General features: G+C 40.8%; 1 protein-coding gene across 1 annotated transcript in view; it reads right to left on the bottom strand.

Annotated features, from left to right (window-relative positions):
* The window catches only part of me1 (malic enzyme 1, NADP(+)-dependent, cytosolic), an 83,079-nt gene that overhangs the window by 7,887 nt on the left and 53,819 nt on the right, over positions 1-21,373 (bottom strand). Inside the window, exons 4-6 of the mRNA XM_004541646.2 lie at positions 14,709-14,784; positions 12,460-12,621; positions 5,992-6,095 (exon numbers count right to left, since the gene is read on the bottom strand). Of these exons, the coding sequence (XP_004541703.2) occupies positions 5,992-6,095; positions 12,460-12,621; positions 14,709-14,784 (342 nt within the window). The remainder of the gene's footprint in view (positions 1-5,991; positions 6,096-12,459; positions 12,622-14,708; positions 14,785-21,373) is intronic.

The raw sequence follows: 21,373 nt of genomic DNA, 5'->3' as shown, positions 1-21,373 counted from the left end.
AGATGTGGCCTTGCCCAATCGCCAGCACAGCGCCCTCTGGTACGGTTTGGTGTAACTCTCTGCCGGAGAGGTCACACCAGTTCACGTAGAGCAGAGGGAGCGTAGTCCTCTGTGAGGGGATAATAGTGCTCACTCAATGCAACTATTCTCAGCAAAACCGTCAAAGCGCTGACAGATCTGGATTCAAGATCTGAATTCAAGACAGGTCTTTTGAGAGATATTTCAGAATGACTAAGCTGGAAACACACGCATATTTATGTGCATTCACTGACCATAAACTACAGACTGACTCTCTGTGGTTGTGGCAGAAAGAAACGAGCATCTTCCTGCTCCAATAAAGATAGGGGAAGTGTTTCTGACAGCATATATTTGTGTGCCTTGCTTAAAACACAGCTCACATTGGAGGCCGTTTGTGAAAATCTGTTTTTTTTTCTTGATGACCTGCTGAAACCTGACAATGTACTGCTTTTCCAACTGAATTGAAAAAGTGAGGAAAAAAACTGGACAAAGAAGCAGGATTTGCTTTTATGTCTGCTTTAAAGTATCAAGGGCAGAAACCTAACCAAGCCCAGGCCCACCCAAAAGATGAAAAAACATTCGCCATACTCCTGACTGTGCTGTGAAAAATGCATTAATCTCTGAGCACAACTGGGGAGAGGTGCACAGGCTGTGCTAACGCAGAATGAGCCGTAATTGTACAAAAACAAAATGCAGACGTTTAAACAGAAGGTTCCACTGTGGATCCTGTGCCATCGGTTGTTACGGGTTGGCAGCAATTAAATTAATCAGTCATTCAAGTCCACTTTAAACTTAAGTAACACCATCAATGAAACAGTCAGTGGGCATCAGCACTGGAACAAAGAGCCGTAAAAAGAAACAGGAGAGTAGTAAATGCTGAGAACAAGGAGTGAAAAAGCTGGTATTTGAGGGCAACTCACATGTTGTTTTAATTAATGTGTACTTTTTTAAACACTTAAAGGGCTGTGCCTGGGTAACAACACAGAAAAAAGGGTCAATGTAACGTTGATAATATCTCAGTGTCATTTAGTTTTACAGTTATTTGTATGAAGTATAATTATGAATCCTACTAATATACTGTAAAATAATTTATATGTTTCTTGCATTTACTATTGCTTTAAAGTTCAGCTTTGAAATGCTGAAATGTAGTGCGTAAGAACCTTACAATTCAAAATGAAGAACAGGACTTGCTGGGAGGTTTTGCGACTTGATGCTCATCTACATTATATAAAACAGTGACTTTTTTTTTCTCTGGATAGGGGTGAAAGGTCACGTTTGGTCTTGGAGCCTTGCATTGTCAACAGCGGTGTCTGCTCACAGAGTTTCTGAGTACCAGAAAGGGCCTCGTGGGAAAGCCCTCAAAATGGGACAGAGGGTAGGAAAAATCAAACAGCTGTTTAAGAATGTAAAACAAGACAGTGAAAAGTGTCAATTCTCCTATGGCTGAAACCAAAGACTGTATACAAAAGATGGACTTTAACACCATGAACCAGAACAGTAGCTAACAGCAACTTGTGGCACATAGTCATTGTTTAGTCTGGTATAAAGTTTCATATGAAAGTTACTGTTTTATTTAAACCAATACATCATTTTCAACTGTAAGACTAAGCAAAGGACAGTCATCAGCCCTCAAATTTTATATACCATCCTTATCCTACACCACTGGTTGTCTCTTTTATTCCTTGATTATGCTCTTAGAGGTTTCTGATGCTGACTGAGAAAACTGGTTTTCAAAGCTTATTTGAAGATTCTGCTATATTAGTGCTAGCTTTTAGTGTAAGCCAATCATTCATCCTCCAATTCAACAATATAAATGATCATGTGAAAGCAGGTGTTTTAGTCAATTTAAATGTATAAAAACAGGAAACAACCACACAGGCAGTAAAGCCTACAGCCCAAGCTTTCCTTTCATGGGACAGGAATCTGAGCTAGTGGATTAGAAAAAAATAGGTCCTATTTTTACTTAAAACCTTCTTTTCCCTGTGATTTGTGACAAAATGTTGTCAGAAAAAGAAAAGGAAAGACTCTCAGGCTCATTGTTTTCAGATTTTATAGTCTCTTGGCACTTACTGCGAAAGCAGTCTAATATATTGAGAGTAAGTGCTTACGACAATAATATTAATGTTTGACAGTATATAAAAAAAGAGAGACAAGAGCCGACAGACGCATTCCCATGTGGCGAATCACTCAGACGTTTGGTGTTATGTCTGTATTTCTGAGGAGTTAACGAGTGACCCAGCTCCCACAGGAAATGTGATCTGGCTTCATCTGAGACTTAATGAAACTTGACTCTCCACTAAGAGGAAGTAGGTGGAAGTCATTTATGCTCGCACTGGTCGAGGAGGGGGAGACTGAAATCAGAGGAGAAGATTTGAACTTCTTTTGGTGCATTCATGATGGCTGCAAGAGCCAAGGTGGACCTCAGCAAAGAAGGTCACGGACAACGGTGCTCTGTCCAAACACAGCTGTCGAACCAGTGTACATACACGTGTGTTTGTGTACACACACACGGCTGTCTGCTCCCTCCGTCCCTACAGGGGTTTGTGGCTGAGGCCTTAATAAATTCCCAGCCCTTTCTCACTCTCCAGAGAGCAAGCATCTCTCAGCACACATTATTTCCTCAAATCCCTGAGCCGTCATTAAAAAAAAGGCACATTCTGCATTCTTTCTCTTTTCCTCTGTTGGTCCTTTTATCCATATATACATCCATCAGTCTGTCTGGCTGTTCCTTAGTCTCTCATTTCAAAAATTTTAATACATTTGATTGCACTTCTATAGTTTTTGCATGCTAGTCAGAATTATCCATGAAATACCCTTAAGTCTATTTCTGTAAAATATAGCACAGCCCTTCCTATGAAATGAACAACACTATATAGTATGTCAGAGAGTACTTTGGCCTCCAAGGGTCTTTTAATGAAATTTATTCACCTAGGGTGTTTTTGATTTCTCCTCTTTCAGCTCTCTGCATGGTTTCTTCATACAGGAGTCTCCAGGTAGGGCCCTAAAACTTTTTTGGGCACACCTTGCAGGTCTCCAAATCGAGCTCAAATACTTTTGGCCTATCCATTGTCTTTCTCCCCCTCCTACGATCCATGCCTTCTGGTTATTAGTCTGTTTTTACTTTCCATAAACTGACTTTTATTTGATTATTGTCACCCTAACTGAAACAATCAAAGGAAAATTGTTTTCCCCATTTGCAATAATTTATGCTTGGCTGTATGGCTCTGTTCTGGGATCTCCTCTCACTCTAAGCATATGTGAAAAACATCAGGTAAGGAAAGCGGCAGCAAGAACAGCGTCAGTGACAACACAAAGCAGATGTGGATGTGTGTGCATTGCATTGAATCATATCTGTTATTAACCTCTGTCTCTCTTCCACAGCATGTCTTTTATCCTGTCTTCCTTCTCTCACCCCAACCAATCACAGCAGATGGCCCCACCCCTCCCCGAGCCTGGTTCTGCCGGAGGTTTCTTCCTGTTAAAAGGGAGTTTTTCCTTCCCACTGTCGCCAAAGTGCTTGCTCATAGGGGGTCATATGATTGTTGGGTTTTTCTCTGTATCTATGAAGCACCTTGAGGCGACTTTTGTTGTGATTTGGCGCTATATAAATAAAATTGAATTGAATTGAGTATTTCAGTCGGCTATCTGTTATATTAATTATACATTATTTAATATAATTCATTATCATCTCAGTGTGTTGGTCCAGTACAGGACTGAATTCTTGAATACAGCTTACTTTAGGCCTTTCCTTTTTGAATTCCTGTGTCTAATACTAAAATGGCACAGATGGCATCTAAATCAAACAATTTCCATTTACTTGTTTATCTCACTGGCTTCATCTGATTTTTATTTATTTATTATTATTTTTTTGCCCAAATCTATCTTTTAAAGTAATGAACACTTTATTGTGACCTCTCTGGGTTTGGATAACTTTCTCATTCAGACCACTGTGGACAACTGTGATTTCACAGTAGACCACAAACTTGCACAAAGGGCAAAGATACTCTTTTGTGTCAACCCCACGTGGCCTTGTGCTGGTGGTCACCACTGGTGATGGGACGCGGCTATGACCCACAGACAGAACAACCTAAAAAGTTGAGATAATTCTTAACAAATCCAACAGAAAAGATGTCTGCCCCAAACTTGGCTCTGTGGGACTAATATTTAAATTGAGATGCACTGTTTTGACACAGTGGAAGAAATCCAGGGTACACCAGAGTATGCAGGTAGCCATCTAAAAGTAACAGCAGTACCTGAATAATCACAGTAGTTCAAAAGCAGCTGACCTTTAAGTAGAAAGCAGAGAAATTTAAATCTGGTAGCCTATGTTTTGGTCTTTTTATGGTCATTTTTAAAATGGTATTCTTTTTTTACTTGAGTCTAAAAAAGTTTAAATCATTTTCCAGCTTTTTAAGGAAAAAACCTGTAGCGCTGCAATGACGGTTGCAATGAAATGAAAGTGGATTTCTAAGTTTGAAGTAAATTATCAAAATGCTGCGCAGAAATGTGAAGTTCAAAGTTTCCGAACCTCGGCAGAGCTGTGGCTTACCCTGTGCTGTGGGTGTGTGCAGCAGCAATGAGATTATGAGATAATTACTTTCATTTCTGCTAGCAGACAAAAGCACCACTGAACCTGATTCTTTTGTGGAGTTGGGAGTCTGGCCTGAAATCAAACAGCGGGTTGCATCACCAACCATTTGCCTTCGAACTAAGAAGTATTTCTGAAACAGCGGATTAAAAAGACTTCTTCTTATTGATGATGAGTCAATCTGGAGTATTTTAGTTCACGTTTAGTTTCTTAGAAAACTAAACATGAATATTACTTAAAAGACTGCAGAGCTGTAATCATTCATTGAATCTCTGAGCCCATAATTATTCATTTTCCGCCAATCTGGCTCCTTTGGGGAAAAAGCATTGCTGTTCCCTGTAGTTGGGAAGCTACCCGGTTATTAGAGTCGTGGCTTGCTGTTGCCAGCTGGAGGAGGCCCAGACCCAGACTTCTCCCTCTGGACTCCAGCCTCCCTGGGTTAGGATGAGGCTCTACCAGCCGTGTGTGTGTGTGTGTGGTTGTAATGGCTCCATGGTACACAGACATGTCTGAGACTCCAGTAAACACAGGAGGTACCAGTCCCAACAAGAAGCAATAGCACGTCCACAATAATTTTAGGTCAGAAAAGCAATAAACTTTAGCTCTGATAATACAAATCAATTAAGTGACCATATAAGACACTAAATAGTTCAGTGCCTTACTGTGGCTCCAAGTGAAAGAAGCCAAAGCTAACCACTAATAAGGTTTTGCATGTCAACATGACATCACAGATCTCAATTACAAATTCTCTTTGATTGGGAATAACACGACCAGATACTTTCCCTGCACTGGATTACTGGGGTAAACACACAGAAAAGGCACATTCCTCCACAAACCAGAGGTCTCCACCAGTTGTGTGAGCATCTTTCACATTCTTTGTCACATTCTCCAACCATTTAGTATAAACCAGTTTATGACAAACAACAAAGCTTTCCCTTTATCCTTGAAAGAAAAGAGCTCGATCTTGATTTATTAATAAGAAACAAATGTTTGTGGACAGGTCCAGAATAGTTGCTGCCTACTCAATAGCTAGTCAGCTGGTTTCAGTCATCTGTCTGAAAGAAACATGCCAATAAAATAAAAAGCTTCACTGACTCTCTGATCACTTCTCAATAAGCCAATGCTACCACTCAGCCAGTAAGCAAGAGTTTTGATGAATATTTCTTAGCAACCTAAACTTCAGAAAAGTTCAAAGAAGGTGAATCAATGTGACTCAAATTCCAGACCCCTGAACCCCATGAAATTTGGCTGCATGGTAAAGCATGCACCGACCATGCTAAACTGCTTAACGTTTTCCCTTTAAGAGCGCAGCGCACTGAAATGGCGATAGCAGGCCCCAAAGAGGAAGTGGGCAAATAATAAATTGAAGGTAAATATGACCATACCTGTCTGATACAGCCTTCATAAATTCATCCAGCAGGTCATCGTAGGCCTGGCCTCGCACTCTCTTATGTCTCAGTCCAATGTAGAGAGGGTCTTTCAGCAGAGCCTGTAAAATCACAGGAAGGAGAGGAAAGGGCAACACATGAGAGAGGAAGGTAAAAATCCTAGGAAGACTGAAGCTATGCAAAATAGCACTCCTAAACTGATACTGCAGAAGCAGAGATATTGCCTATTTTTTTTACCCTATTCTTTGTCAAACTATGCAGTAGTTTTGGGGTTTTTTCTAACTAAAGATTGTAAAGTGAATCCAATTAAAAATTTCCACTTTTCCATCATTTACAATGAAAGATAACAACTGATGGTAGAGACAAATGAAACTAAGAATGTAAACGTGTGACTGCGTGAGCTATAAAAAAAAAACTGTTTTCTAAATGTACAGCAACTAAACAGTCAAAGGGACCCTTCAGGCTGAGAAAATGAAGGATTGACCTTTGACCTTTGAGTGAAGTGATAAAAGCAAGTGTGTGTTTAAGAGACGGGGAGCGAGGGGGACACTGTTGTTTGTTAGGTGAACCAAAATTCCTCACTAGAGTGACAGAGTGCCCACAAAGTCTGCTTTGATGCATCAGGGCATATTTCACCTGAAATCTGACATGGTCAGGGATGGAGGAAACAAATTACAATTGCTCTCATGTCCGTGACAAAGCTGATTTTCGTGTGTGCACACACAAAAATTAATTGGCAGGAAAACCTCTGTAAACACTCTTCAGGAGAATTCATGAGCTCAGTTGCAAGTTTTCAGGTCATGAAGTTCATTTTGTAAATGATCAAGTAAATGTGTAAAGTAGTACTTTTTAAGAACAAACATGACAAAATGTGTTTCGATACAAAATAAGATTAAAAAAAAATTGCTTATTGGGTAACGACTTTTCAGCTTGCAATGTCCTTGTTTTCATGGTCTTGTTTCCCCCATTTGTGAAGTCTATTTCAATACCAAGATGGCGACAGTGAGAAACCGTTTTATCATTAATGGTTTGTTTTTTGTATCTCGTCGTCCAGCAAACGATAGCTATCTAGTTTTGCTTACTTAAGCCTGAGTTACACCCACCACCATTCTGGCTTGATCTACAACCTGCTTCAGATGATAGATAATGATGGGTGAAGAGAACTAAAATTTAAGACATTTGTAATAATAATATCCTGTGATAACAAGTGTTTTCAGAACACAACCTGAAGCACAAATTCAGGTCTTTCATCCTCCAGCATGGTGCACCTGTCACATGCAGTGTCTAATAATACAAAAAACAATTTCTAGCTAAATCTACACGTGCTGCACTCTATAAACACTGACTTCATTTGTGATGTCCAAATTTGGGGGAACTGCTCCACAGTGCAGTCATGCCTCGCTGGGACAGACGACCTTTACTTATGGAAATGGATAATTAAAGGGTGGCACTACGATCAACGCGGCTTGGAGAAGGGAGAAGCCACCTTTCCATGGCAGGGTCAATAGTCACCATGTCCAAGAACAGCTCAAAAAGCTTATTTAAGACAATATTTATTTGAAGTTGACAAGTCATTTCCTGGCAGTGGTGGCCAAGTTCAACTGTAACCAAAACAAGCAAAACATTTTCATGTGGTCCCACAAGAGTTCTGATATCCCTGATATCCGAGGGAGCAGCAAAAGTTTTTTGTGTCACTCAGTTCATTTAGTAACTGCAAAAAAATCAAACCCCTGCTTTTTAAGGTGAAAGAGAAGAAGTCGTGAGTGATTTTCAAGTGTTCTGACCCCGTTGACACTGTGCTGAACTGTTGACATGAGTTGTCTTTCTGTCCCAGATTATCTGCTGCTGATTGGCTAAGCTGTCCTTTGTGCTGCGCAGGCCCTCTTCTCTCAGAGGGGATTAGTCCTCGTGTATGGCTTTACAGTCTGTGCTTGTGAGACACAGGAGCTCCTATTTCACTCGTTTCCACACTAAAGACTTCAACTTCAAGATAATAATATAGATCTATATTCAAATGACTTGTTGTGCCTAGTTGAGTTTATATACGTGTCGCATACAACATTAAACTTTGAATAAGAGGTGAAACAAAACTGAACATTAACACTGCACATCTTCTACCTGTCTGAGCCAGAAGACACCCAAGCGCTGAAGTCTGATAGCCCACCCAGGACTCGCACAAACAGCATATTGTTCAGGATGACATCACACTCTCATTTCAGCATGAGTCAGACCCAGAAACAGACAGACAGACACAATCAGGGGAGATAACAGGGTGAAGCAGAGAAAAAAAAAATGAGACTACTGGAGAAACTGTTTACTTTCCTTCATGCTGTGTATCTGTTTCTGAAACCCTCTCCCTGCAAGCTCAAGCTGCTTTGTTCGCATCTTCTCTGTGCGAGAAAGCAATAAGAACTGTCCAGATACAGATATTTTATTGCCGGGTCTCACTATAGTTTACACAGCTCACACATGTGCTGCTTAAAAAATAATAGCAAGATAGCTACAAAGCATGCTCATAAACTAGTCCAGTTCTAGTTATTAGGAGGAGCGGGCTCAACACTTCCTCACAATCCATCCATTATCTTAAACACTTTTTAAGTTCAGGGTCACAGAGGGTGCTGGAGCCTATCCCATCTGTTCTAGGGTAAGGGCAGGGTACACACTCGACTGGTCGCCAAGCTATCATAACAGTCGCTCACACCTACAGCCATTTTAGAATCACCACTTAACTGGGGGAAGTCTTGGGACTGTGAGAAGAAGCTGGAGTACATAGACAAAATGCAAACCTCACACAGAAAGACTCCAGTTTTGATTACAACCAGCACTGCTGTGAGATGTCAGTGCTAACCAGCACACCACCAGGCCAACTAAATCTAACATATAAAGAATAAAAGTGCATTCTAATTCCTGCAGTGACTGCTGTCCTTCAGTCCAAAGAAAGCAACATACAGCTGCAACACATAAATAATGGAGCCATTGTGCTCGCCGTGTCGTGTGCCGAATTTGGCATCACATTCTGTGTTGCGCGCCACAATCTTTGTGCTTCGGCCAATCGTGCACCTCTCGATTTTTGTAAACTGGTACGCTGCGCCGTGGTGAAGACATGAGTTTACAATCGTGTTGCTTCAATGATTTTGCTGTACAGAAGCTCAGAGACATACAGATATACAGAGGGAGATGTTGGGACAGTTTGAAAACTTGAGAGTTTGTGGAAAAAACATTGCAAAAAAACACTCGAAAAAGTCTTGGCTTCCAGTTCTTAATAATAGGGTTCTTAATATTTGTAGGTTGTTTTACAATCCTTATTTGTGTCGTGGATTATATACAAAAAGCACTCATCTCAGGGATGCTACAGGAAACCTCCACCATACTAGTTGGCTGCTCTAACCTCTGGTCTTTTTTTCACTCACAATTTTTTCACCCACCTAGGGTTTTTAGCTGCCCACCAAAATAGCTAGATTCAGCACCTCTCATAAGGTGAAACTATCAATATAATGTTAGTTAAATTCAGTTTTATTTATAAAGCATTCAAATCACAACAACAGTTGCTTCAAGATGCTTTGTATTGTGGAATACAGTATTAACAAGAAAGTCCAAATATCAGACAGCCCCCTATCCTCATGCACTTGGAGACAGTGGGAAGGAGAAACCTCCAACCGAACCAGGCTCAGCCGTCTGCCATGACCAGTTTGGGGGTGAGGGGACTGAGACAGGACAAAAGACGTACTGTGGAAGAGAGCCAGAGATTAATAATAACTAATGATTAAATAAGTGAAAGGAGATAAGGGAAGAAGAACTACGCCCCACAGTAGTCTAAGCCACTCTGATGTTTGTTATCAAGACAAATATGGAGCTATAGTCAGAGGCTGGTTAGCTTAGCTCAAGCAGAAAAGGTGGAAACAGATTAAAACACCAAATTTACACGCTGGTACGGATTACCATGTAAGGTGTTGGAGTGGTGTGAGTTGACTGTGTTACCTCTGGACAGAGACGTGCTTTGGTTTTGCTAAGCTATGCTAAACAGTAAAGCTGCTGGCCTTACAGTGGCAGCAATCTTTTCATCTAACTCTTGGCATGAAAGAAAATAAGTCAGTGTCACAAAATGTGAACTTTTGGTTTAAAGAAAAAACAGAGGTATGTCTAGCTTGTGGGGGCCTGCATTCTTGGCTGTTTGGATGGATGCCTGCCTCTCTCTACCCCTACATCCACTCAAGGACACACATAATCCCATAATAACAGCCATTTTAATAATTAGCTAGTGCTACCACTACCACATAGCCTTCCACCTCCATCTGCTCCCATCATTCCTGCAGAGTGAAGCGAGTTACCAGTGGCAGCAGGCAAGCCTCCCTTCCATATCAAACTGGTCCTGAAGAACCACACATGTACACACTCACATAGCAGTCTATTTATCCTATTACGTCTCATTTATTCTGTCATCTCTTTAGAATAACAGAAAAATGGAAGTCACCCATGGCCAGGCAGACCACAGCAAAAGCTCTTGCACAGCTATGCATAGGTTGAATGAGCAGCAGAAATATATATCTGTATGTTTGTGAGTGTCAGACATGTATAGTAAATCTTATATCTAACACAACATTAAAGGAATGTGCTGACAAAGAAAGACTCTTGAGCTCCTTTTCAAGATTTAAGAAGATTAATATAAATCTAATATTCAGTGGTGGTGAAGTCACTTGAAAAAGCAATACATTTATCAGTGTATGTGACTCAACATGGAGCAGCAACACTCAAAAAAAATCCATCTGTTTCATAAGGCCTTCAATCTTAAACATAAAAATAGTCTGAACATATAAATATGAGATATGTTGAGTTCTCCTCTTTGTACAAGCTAACAAAGCATCTCTGAAATAATCAACATCCAACTGAACTGAGATTAGCACTGTACTACAAGAACTTTATAAGATGGCACATACTTAAGCAGTCAAAAAACTGTGTCACTGTTTTGGAATGAGGTAAAAAGACACTCTGGGATAAGAGCAAGTATGGATCAAGACATTCTATAAAGACCTGTTAAAGCTGTGCTGTGATGCCCATAAATGTCTAAAACTGCTGTCATGTACCCAAAGATCCGCAGACAGTATTATCACCCTAAAATAACATCACTTAAACAGAGCAGAAGATTCAATGTGGAAAACTAGAGTCTGTAGCGATGACAGTACGGGAAAAGGTCAAAAGGTAGAGCAGGCTTATAAAGATAAAGAACTGAGGTGCAGGACTTGGAAGAATGACTTATTCCAGTTAAAATGGCAGGAAAAAGACTAATGTAATATTTTTTTTATGAGGTTTCTAGGAAGAGAGCAGTGTTTTTGTTGTTCTTATACAGGGGATTTTTGCTGTGAGCCTAAATTCTCTGATGACGACTGCACTGAGAAAATGTTGTCTACAGTTCATCAAAGAAGACATCACCTGCATGTTCTCAAAGGTTTTCTTGGCCTCTGTCCAGTCTTACTGCTCTTTGAATTTCTTCCTGCTGCTTAATATTTCTTCCTACACTTTATTTGCGCACTCCACTACTCTTTGAAACGTCTCATCCTTAATCCACTTGAGACATCTGCTTGGAATGAAACTAAAGCCCAGGACTGAGTCATCCAAAGATGGTCTTGGAAAAATGAAGGATATCTACTGACGGATGGATCTCAGCTGTGCTGGGCACACAAGCATCTGAGTGTGCCACGCCCTTAGCCAAGGCCAAAAGTTGTGTATATATAGAAGCACACGAAGACTATTCGTGCTCCATGCCCGGTTTGCATCGTCTTTCAGAGCTGCTGACATGCAGAACAGGGTCCATAGATGGATGACTACAGCTCTGTTGGCTGCTACTCCCACAAACTGGCAAAGAGGAAAGGTGCTTTCCCAACTGGCAGGGTATTTCCTGGTTGTAAAGTGTGAGATTTGTTTTCCTTTCTCGGCTGACTTCTAGTCTTGCCCACCAATGGGGGGATTAACCGCTCTAGCCCAAGGCTATTTTATTGAATTAGTGCCTGAAAAAAACATACCTTAATTTAATCTGTAAAAGCCCCACACTGTTGGACCAACGTGAACAATCTTGGGCTTTATGGATAAATGACACGGGAGAGAAGTTTAAAAGACGTTTTTCACCATGGCCACAAACGAAAACAACTTCAAGAGGTCAAATACTTCTAAAGAGATACAAGATACTTCAAGAGACAACAACTTAATGAGCCCGTGATACAGAAGTCATTCTTCATCATAACCACGTAGACAGCCAAGTGTGCCATATTTTGCACTGCTTAGGGTTTAATACTAAATATCTCTCTCAAAGGTTACAAAATGCACCTCGCAGTACCTCTAAAGCTCACAAATCAACATGTCTGTCTGTTTGTTTAAGTTCTTTTCAATTCAGTAGAGTATTATAAAAGTACCAGAAAAGATAGAAAAGATGCTGCTGTAGGGACTCAGTCATATTCAGAGCTCAGCTCTTACCTCATTGTCTGTTCCAACGTCCAGCATGACAGGTAGGCACTGCTGTGGTGGCATACCTCCACAGGCTGTGTATAGGGCCAGCTTGCCAACTGGGATTCCCATGCCATTGCAGCCGAGGTCCCCCAGCCCGAGGATCCTCTCTCCATCCGTCACGCACACAGCCTGTTAATAGATTAAACTGTCAGCCATAAAAACAGCATACAGAGGTCACACCAGAGATCTTATTATCTTATTATTTTTATTAAAAATCTGTGCGTGGTTCAGCTACATTCTGGTTAGAAGAAATCACTCAAACCTTTTTTTCCCGTATTGGGGATATCAGATTCTTGCTAGCCACATTAAATCTGATTAAATAAATGACTTTGCTTCGCCTTATTTTGTTTCAACTCCAAATTTCTTCATCAATACAAGTCCACCCCACTACCAGAAAACATGTTTTTTTCCTCAGAGTGAGCCAGGCACTCCTACACCACCTGGCTTTCCACTCACAAGTCACTTTACTTATTAAGAGATAAGTTTCTCAGTGGGTTGTTTCCACAGTATATATATCTATATATAAAACAGTTGTGTAATGTTTAATATCAGCAGCAGAACAGTTTAATGCAAAATGTTCCTAATTTGGAGCGTTTTTCTGTTTTTCTTTTTTTCTTCAGTTCTTTTTTCCAGCATTGCTATGACGCAGAAAACTCTGGCCCAAGGATTTAACAGCCTTTTTCTCCCATAATCTGAATGTTTAAAGAGTGCCGCTAGCTTTCTGAATTTAAAATCCACAGCACCCTTACTAAATACCATTAGCAGCTTGTTTTTTCTATCACTTGTTAATATGTGACAGAAAAGCAGCCAAGTCCTGTCAGTGGATGGCTACCTTGGCTCCAGCGTGCCCTCTGTTAAAGTAGGGCATATTAGGCGAGCTTATCATAAGACCACCCTGACAACGAGAGGCGGCATGTCAGTGCCGAGGTAAATGCCCTGCTGTTGACAGCTGCGAACAGGTGGCTGAGGCTGCAGGTATATTTGACATGCCAAGAATGCCTTCTGGTGTCGTCATTCTAAATATGGCTAGATTATGACTTGCACATAGTTGTGCTATACACAAGATTAAAGAAATAGTTGAGGTTTTTGGGAAATTGGCCAGTAAGACGGGTCAAGGGAATCAATGCCAAAGTCTTCCAAGCCCCAGAGACTACTGGATTTAGAGAGAGCCCCTCTAATCATCTTGAAATATTTAGTGTAGTCATACTGTATTAAATGGATAATCATGCATCTCACCATTAAATATCACCATCTTATGGTTTGTATATGGTCTTATTTTTAAAAGAAACACCTTCAGTATACTTTAGTAAACGGTTCAGTATTTTATTTTCTTTGCATTAGCAAACAGTCAGTATTTATTTAATTGCATAAAAGGACCAAAGCCAATACTTCCCAGCTTCACAACCCTGTCATGTAATAATGTCAAGTCCCATCTTTCATTCATCATGAAATCTCCATATAAAACACAATGTAGCTGACACATGGTCATGCACATTTCCATACCTCGTAAATATTTCACATCTTGCCTTATTTCAGTCACCAGTATTCTTCCGTCCAGCTGGTAATCACTTCGCCGGCTTTCAAGTTGAGTAAAGTTAAACACACCACCCATTAGCTTGTTCTACATCAATCACCACAACACTACAGCACTACTCTCTTTCTGTTTTCACACCCCTTAGTGTTAACACAGCACACAAGCACTACACATTTGAAAGTAGTGGTTTTTTGCTATGCTGTAAATCTCCATGCATTTCAAACTGACATGGCCCTGGGTCTGTGACCCAGCATTTTATGTTCTGAATTATCATTAATAGTCTCTGATTTCATTGTTATTTATAGTTTCTGGTCTCTTGGTTTCTGTCTCTGTGCTTCCCCTGTGTTCCTTGTGTCACGTCTAGTAGAAGGATGTTTTCATGTCTGTGCTTCAGATTGTTTCAGTGTCAGTCTGTGTCTCTGCGCATCTCTTGTGTTTCCTGTTTTACTTTGATAGTCTTAGTGTTTTCAGTTTTGCTTTCCCCGGTCTCGTTGTGTGCGAACAAAAGAATATAATAACAATCGTACCAGACTTTTTCTCTATCTGGAACACATGACAGCAGGTGACCACAAGACATCAGAAAAATAGACCTGAGCCAAAGATCACCAAAAATAATTACATAATTTTTGCATCAGTGTTTTTATGACTCTATCACTGCTGACCTTATGTTTGAGTTATTTACCCTTATGTCCTTTTCTGGCCAGTTCTGTAGTATTGAAGCAATGTGACCACGGTCGTGAATAGTGATAAACAGCCCCCTAGAACAGAGAAAAGCAGACATTTTACATTTTTAGATATTAGACAGTTAACCAGAAAATCCTCTTTCTCAGTCTTTAACTTTGACCTTTCTGCTCTATCAAAGCAAAATGTCACTAAGAAAGTCTTGGCAAAAGAATGGCAACACATCAACACTTTGTGCTTAAAGAACGAGCCTGAAATCTTTACCTCAGTAACTGTTTGAAGTGAACCGCTATTTCATTTCTGCTTCCTTTCTTCTGAACAAAACTATGTTGAGTATTGGAGTAATGTTAAGCCCAGGGCTTCTTCAGGGACTTTGCTTTGGACCCCAAATATTCACTGATCTTAGTCCACCTAACCCACCCAACCCTACCTCCCTTACCAAACCTCCGTCTTTGTTTTTTTCTCACTTACATCAATGTCCTTTGCTCCAGGACAAGGATAAAGAGATCTCCTCAGTGTGTGGGGTCCCACTATAGTACCTTTCCTATTTTACTGACCCATCTGGTTATAGTATGTAAGGGCAAAACCTCCCTCGTATGCCAACAACAGTAAAAACATCACTATTTATAAGGATCTGCTCATAAAATGAAAAAAAGCATCCCAGATCAGTGCTTATGGTGGAAACCAGGAGGAAAATGCAAACAGTATGAGACGCTGTTAAATCTAAGAAAAAACAGAGTGAGATGAAGAGAAAGACATAAAAGTGTCAAATAAAAAAAAGGCTGTGATATGGCAGGAAAAAAACACAGCAGAAAAGATTATATTAAAAATTCAGTGGATATCCCACATGTGAACAGCCTTGAAACAGATGCTTTAATTAAGTGCACTCGATATAGTTGTTTTCCTTATTTTAAAATAAACTTTAAAACTCTATCTATGTATCTATATATGTTTTATTTATAGGCAGACAGGTAGATAAACAGATAGATCCATCTTCAAATAATGAGCGTAATACTAATTGTGAATCAGTTAGTGTAATACTCTGGTACTATCTGTGAGGACAAAGCTCAGACTCAGGGACAGCCAATAAGAGGAAGGTTGGGTTAGTGGCAAAGTGGCAGAGTATAAGATAAATATGCAATATTTTGAATTGTGAATCAAAGGTACTCTAGCAGAGTCCTGGAAATGAGCAAAATGGATTCAATTTAAACAGCTTTAAAACCACATGCTCAATAGCAAATCTTTTAAACCAAACCATCAGCTTTTAGGATAAACTTTAGCCACTTCTGAATTAAGATGTGTGTGTTTGGTTTGAGCAGGGTAGCTGATCATGCGATGACCACATTTAAATGGAAGAGATGCTTATCAATCAATCAATCAATCTTTATTTATAAAGCACTTTTCATACAGAAAAAATGTAGCACAAAGTGCTTTACATAGTTAAAAGCAGCCCACCCCACCCTCCAACTCACTCCCCACACTCTCAATACACATATATCCCCCCACCCACACACACATACACACACGCGCACACTTAAAGAGTAAAAATTGGGCTGGGCTCGCATGAGCCAAGTGAGGAAACATTATAACAGGGAGCCGTCTGCACCGGGAGCCGGTCACAGACCGCAGCCTCCGGGCTGGGCACACAGCAGGAGGGAGGCCAAGGAGCCCCCCAACCAGGCTGAGAGGACCCCAGAGACCCAGCAGCCACGGTCAATAACAGCCCCGGTGCAGAGAGCGCCCTCCGAGGAAACACTGGAGATATGACGCAATACGATATATACAGGGTAAAATGATAAAATAAATAAGAACAGGATACAATATAAATATAAATAGAGTAAGAAGATTAAAAAATGAATAAGAATAAAATCAAACAAATATTAGGTAAATCCTAAATTAATAATAGAATAACAGGATAGAATAAATAAGCATAAAAAAATAAATAAACGCTAAGTAAAAGCTAAATTAAAAAGGTGGGTCTTGAGCCTGTTCTTAAAAAGATGTACGTTCTCTGCGGCCCTGAGCTCCTCCGGCAGGCTGTTCCACAGACGAGGACCATACCACTGAAAAGCTGCCTCTCCGTGAGTATGTGTCCTGACTTTAGGGACAATCAAAAGGCCAGTACCAGAGGACCTCAGGGTCCGCGAGGGTTCATATGGTAAAAGCAGATCTAAGAGATAAGAAGGCCCAAGACCATTAAGACATTTAAAAACCAATAAAAGAACTTTAAAATCGATCCTGAAACACACGGGGAGCCAGTGCAGCGATTCTAAAACCGGTGTAATGTGGGCCCGCCCTCTGGTCTTCGTCAGCACACGAGCTGCCGAGTTTTGCAAGAGTTGTAAAGTTGAAATATTCTTCTTAGGAAGACCAGAGAGCAGGGCATTACAGTAATCAATGCGACTGGTAATAAAAGCATGCATCAACATCTCCGTGTTGGCCCGAGAGAGAATAGGGCGGACTCTGGCTATATTTTTTAGATGATAAAATCCAATTTTGGTTACATGTTTAACATGTGGGATAAAACCAAGCTCAGAGTCAAAAATAACACCCAGGTTTTTCACTTGTAGCGAAGGACATAGTGAAAATGCCTCTAATTTAGACAAGAGTTTCTCTCTCTGAGCCTCAGGACCGACAATTAAAACTTCAGTCTTGTCCTGGTTAAGCTGTAAAAAGTTTTCTGCCATCCAAGATCTTATATCCAAGATACAGTTAAAAAGGGCATCCATTGGTCTGGTGTCATCAGGAGACACGGAGATGTACAGCTGCGTGTCATCAGCGTAACTGTGGAAGTTCACTCCATGCCTCCTGATGACACTGCCGAGAGGGAGCATATACAAATTAAAAAGTACAGGGCCTAGAACCGACCCTTGAGGCACACCACATGTCATTTTATGGATCTTAGAGGAGCATGTATCCATACTCACCATAAAAGTTCTGTCAGAGAGATATGAAGTGAACCAGTTGTGTACAGCACCAGAGAGGCCCACCATGTGTTTCAGTCTGTTTAAAAGAATAGCGTGGTCTACTGTATCAAAGGCTGCGCTTAGATCCAGTAGCACCAGGACTGAGAGCTTTTGGGAGTCCCAGTTACATCTAAGATCATTTAAAACCTTTAGGAGAGCCGTCTCTGTGCTGTGGTTCACCCTAAATCCAGACTGGAATATCTCCAGGATCTGTCTATCATTTAGAAAATCAGTAATCTGAGTAAAAACAAGTTTTTCTAAGATTTTACTTAAAAATGGTAAGTTGGATACAGGTCTGTAGTTATTAAAATCATTACAATCCAAATTGCTCTTCTTCAGAAGGGGCCTCACCACCACCGTTTTAAAGGCAGCAGGGAAGACACCCAACTGAAGAGAGCAATTCATCATGTATAAAAGCTCAGCCTCAAAAAATCCATAAAGTGTTTTAAAGAGTGAAGAAGGGATTGGATCTAAAGGACATGTGGTGGGTCTCACTGTGGAGAAAACCTTCTGAAGGTTCTCAGCATTAACCAGGGCAAAGCTGTCCAGTGTCTCCTCAGGTACAATCGAGGCCTCAGATGTGTTTACAATCATATCGCGATTAGATAAAATATCAGATCTGATGGCGCTGATCTTTCCCCTGAAGTGGTCTGCAAACTGCTCACAGAGCGAGTCTGTGGGGGTTCTTTTGGAGCTGTTAAAATCAGGGTTAAATAAATGATCTATGGTGGAAAAGAGGACCTTGGGATTATTTTTGTTATTACTGATTATTTTGGCGAAGTATGAATTTCTTGAGTTCCTTAATGTACTATTGTACATTTTAAGTTGCTCGCAAAATATTTGATGGTTGATAGTATTTTTATTTTTCCTCCATCTCCTTTCTGCTGCCCTGCAATTTCTTTTGAGTTTTTTGACTTCTTCGTTTCTCCAGGGTGATGCATGTTTTACGTTAATCTTTTTGGTGGTGAGTGGAGCAACGGAGTCAAGGCTTTTCTTCAGTTTGCTGTTGAAATAGCTAAAAATCAAATCGCAGGGTGCAGGTAAAATCACAGGGGGGCATTTGACTAAAACCCTGGTAAAATTTGCAGCCACTTCAGAGGTTAGATAGCGCCTCCTCACAGTTCGCACTGAGGTCTTCCGCTGAATAAAACTGGTGATGTTAAAAAACACACAGTAGTGGTCAGAGACAGCCAAGTCAACAACAGAGGACACGCTGGTGGACAGCCCATGGGTGATGACCAGGTCCAGAGTGTGTCCTCTGTTGTGAGTCGGCTGCGTGACGTGCTGGATAAAATCCAAACAGTGAAGAATGTTTAAGAATTCTTTTGCTGCAGGGTCAGAAGGATTATCTATGTGCAGGTTAAAATCACCGGTTAAAATTATCATATTATATTTTGAATGTATGTTTGTTAAAAATTCTGAGAATTCCTTGATAAAAGCAGCGCTGTCTTTAGGTGGTCTATAAATTGTGACAGATAAAACTGGAGGGCTGCTGAAAACAATAGCATGGAATTCAAAAGTGGTAAAATGATCAAATAGAATTTGTTTGGTGGTGAGTGTGTTGTTGGCTAAAGATGCAGTCCCACCACCTCTCTTACCACTTCTAATAGAAAAAGAGAAACTAAAATTTGGTGGGGAGGCCTCAGTGAGAACAACTGGTGCATCCGAACCCAGCCATGTTTCAGTTAAAAATAAACAGTCAAGTTTATTATCTAAAATTAAATCATTAATAATAAAAGACTTGTTCGACAGAGAGCGTACATTTAAAAGTGCCATACTGATTGAGACTGGTGGATTATTGACAATAGAGTTGGATGGATGTTGATATTTTTGAAGAGGCCGGAGGTTATTAATGTTTTTGGAGTTACTGGATTTATGATAATTCTGTTGCTCTCTGTTTGTGATTATGACGGGTATTGTGTTGACTGTGGGAGAGAAAGGTCCTAGTCCAGAGTTTTGTGTATTACTGTTAAAAGTGGAACAAATATAGGAGCTGGGACCAGGGGAACATCAGTCAGTGGCAGACAGTGGCGATGTGCGGGAGTGCTGTACGCCAAATGCCAAATTGGCGGACAGCAAACGGCGTCCCCAGGCGTTGAGGTGGAGCCCGTCTGCCCCAAAAAGATGCCTCCTCTCCCAGAAGGCATCAAAGTTGTTAATAAAACCCACGCTGTGGGAGACACAGGCAAAGGAAAGCCAGGTGTTAAGGCTGAGTGGTAAACAACATCAGTAGTCCCGCGGCTCTCCTGGCTCTCCACGTGTCCTTCTTAATCTGTTATCGAGGAGGCCGGGCTCATACACAAAACGCTTTTTTGAACTTGTTGTTTTCAGGCTTTTTGCTTTGTTTTATTTTATAGCCACTACACACAGGGCTCACCTTTAAACATGACTATTGGATTTACTATACAGCAGTGCAACTACTCCATGAAGCAGATACTTCAAGTGTAGACAGTAGTGTTTTGTTGTGTAGCATGGCAAAAGCTGACATTAAGAGACCATACGTTTGCAAGAAAGTAAAATGTCAAAAATGTCATACATATTTTTCTTAAATGTTTTTTGAGCAAGACCCCAATGTATTAAAACTCAGTCACACCCAACTCTGTGAGCACTCCACCCTATACCAGCTGAAAACCTCAGACCTGGAGTTGGTAGTTCTCATTCTTACCATTTCACGTTTCTCAGCTACAGACTCCCCCAGTGTAAGCTAGAAGTCACCACCTGATGAAGCCAAAAGAATGACATCATCAAACTCCCATGCACCCTTAATAATCATGAAGAGGACAAAGAGCTGATATAGAGTTCTACAACCAGAACAAAAACCACATTCTTCCTCTTGAATCTTAGTTCACCTAATTGGACAGATTCTCCTCTCCAGTATCTGGGAGCTTCCCAGAGAGGGTGAGGAGTGAGATCCCCCTGAAGTTACAGCATAGCCTATCAGCCATGACCTCCATGTCATATTGGAAAGAAACATCAGCCAGGACAGCCCCACAACATCCAGAGCATTAAAAAAAAGCAGGACAACTGTCATACACCCCAGGCACCCTGTCACTTAGAAGTTGTTTAACTGCTTCAGTGACAGGCGGCCTGGATTGATGGATGAGTTTCTGCATTATGTCCAGGAAAAAGAAAGTTTATTGGACAACAGATACACAAATAATAAATCAGTCAGGCTCTAAATAAAACAAACAGCATGAATGACCTAAGACACTGCCTGTTGCAAAGCCTTTAAAAGTGCAGTGGTTCCTCTAATAAAAAGAGGCCTGGAGGTCAAATAAAGGTCACATGGCCACAGACATCTGGCATTCAAAAAGTTTTAACTCTTCTGACGCACATCTGCACGCATCTGCACATCTATGCACAAAAATGCTTAAGAGCCGGTTCAAAAGCAGCGCATTAAGAGAGTCTGCAAAATGTCTGCAGCTGTAAGGGGCTGTAGGGATCAGGACAAGAGCGAGGAGAAGGAGTGGCCTGCTGTGTGTGTTTATGTGAGGCCAGAAGGACATGAGCCACTGCCAGCAACAGCATTATGATGAATTTTTGGGAAAAGAGAGGTGATGGAGCTGAAAGGTTGACCTCAAAATATGACTGTTGGAAAACAATTTCATACAATGAATCAAAGCAGACAGGCTGGCCGGCAGTAATTCCTAACCTCTGTCAACCTGAATATTACCAAAAACATTTCAGGTTCATGTTTTTC

Source organism: Maylandia zebra, linkage group LG11 (assembly GCF_041146795.1).
Source record: "Maylandia zebra isolate NMK-2024a linkage group LG11, Mzebra_GT3a, whole genome shotgun sequence".
NCBI classification, from domain to species: domain Eukaryota; kingdom Metazoa; phylum Chordata; class Actinopteri; order Cichliformes; family Cichlidae; genus Maylandia; species Maylandia zebra.
Note: the sequence above shows the minus strand (reverse complement) of the source record. Positions and strands in the feature narration are given on the sequence as shown.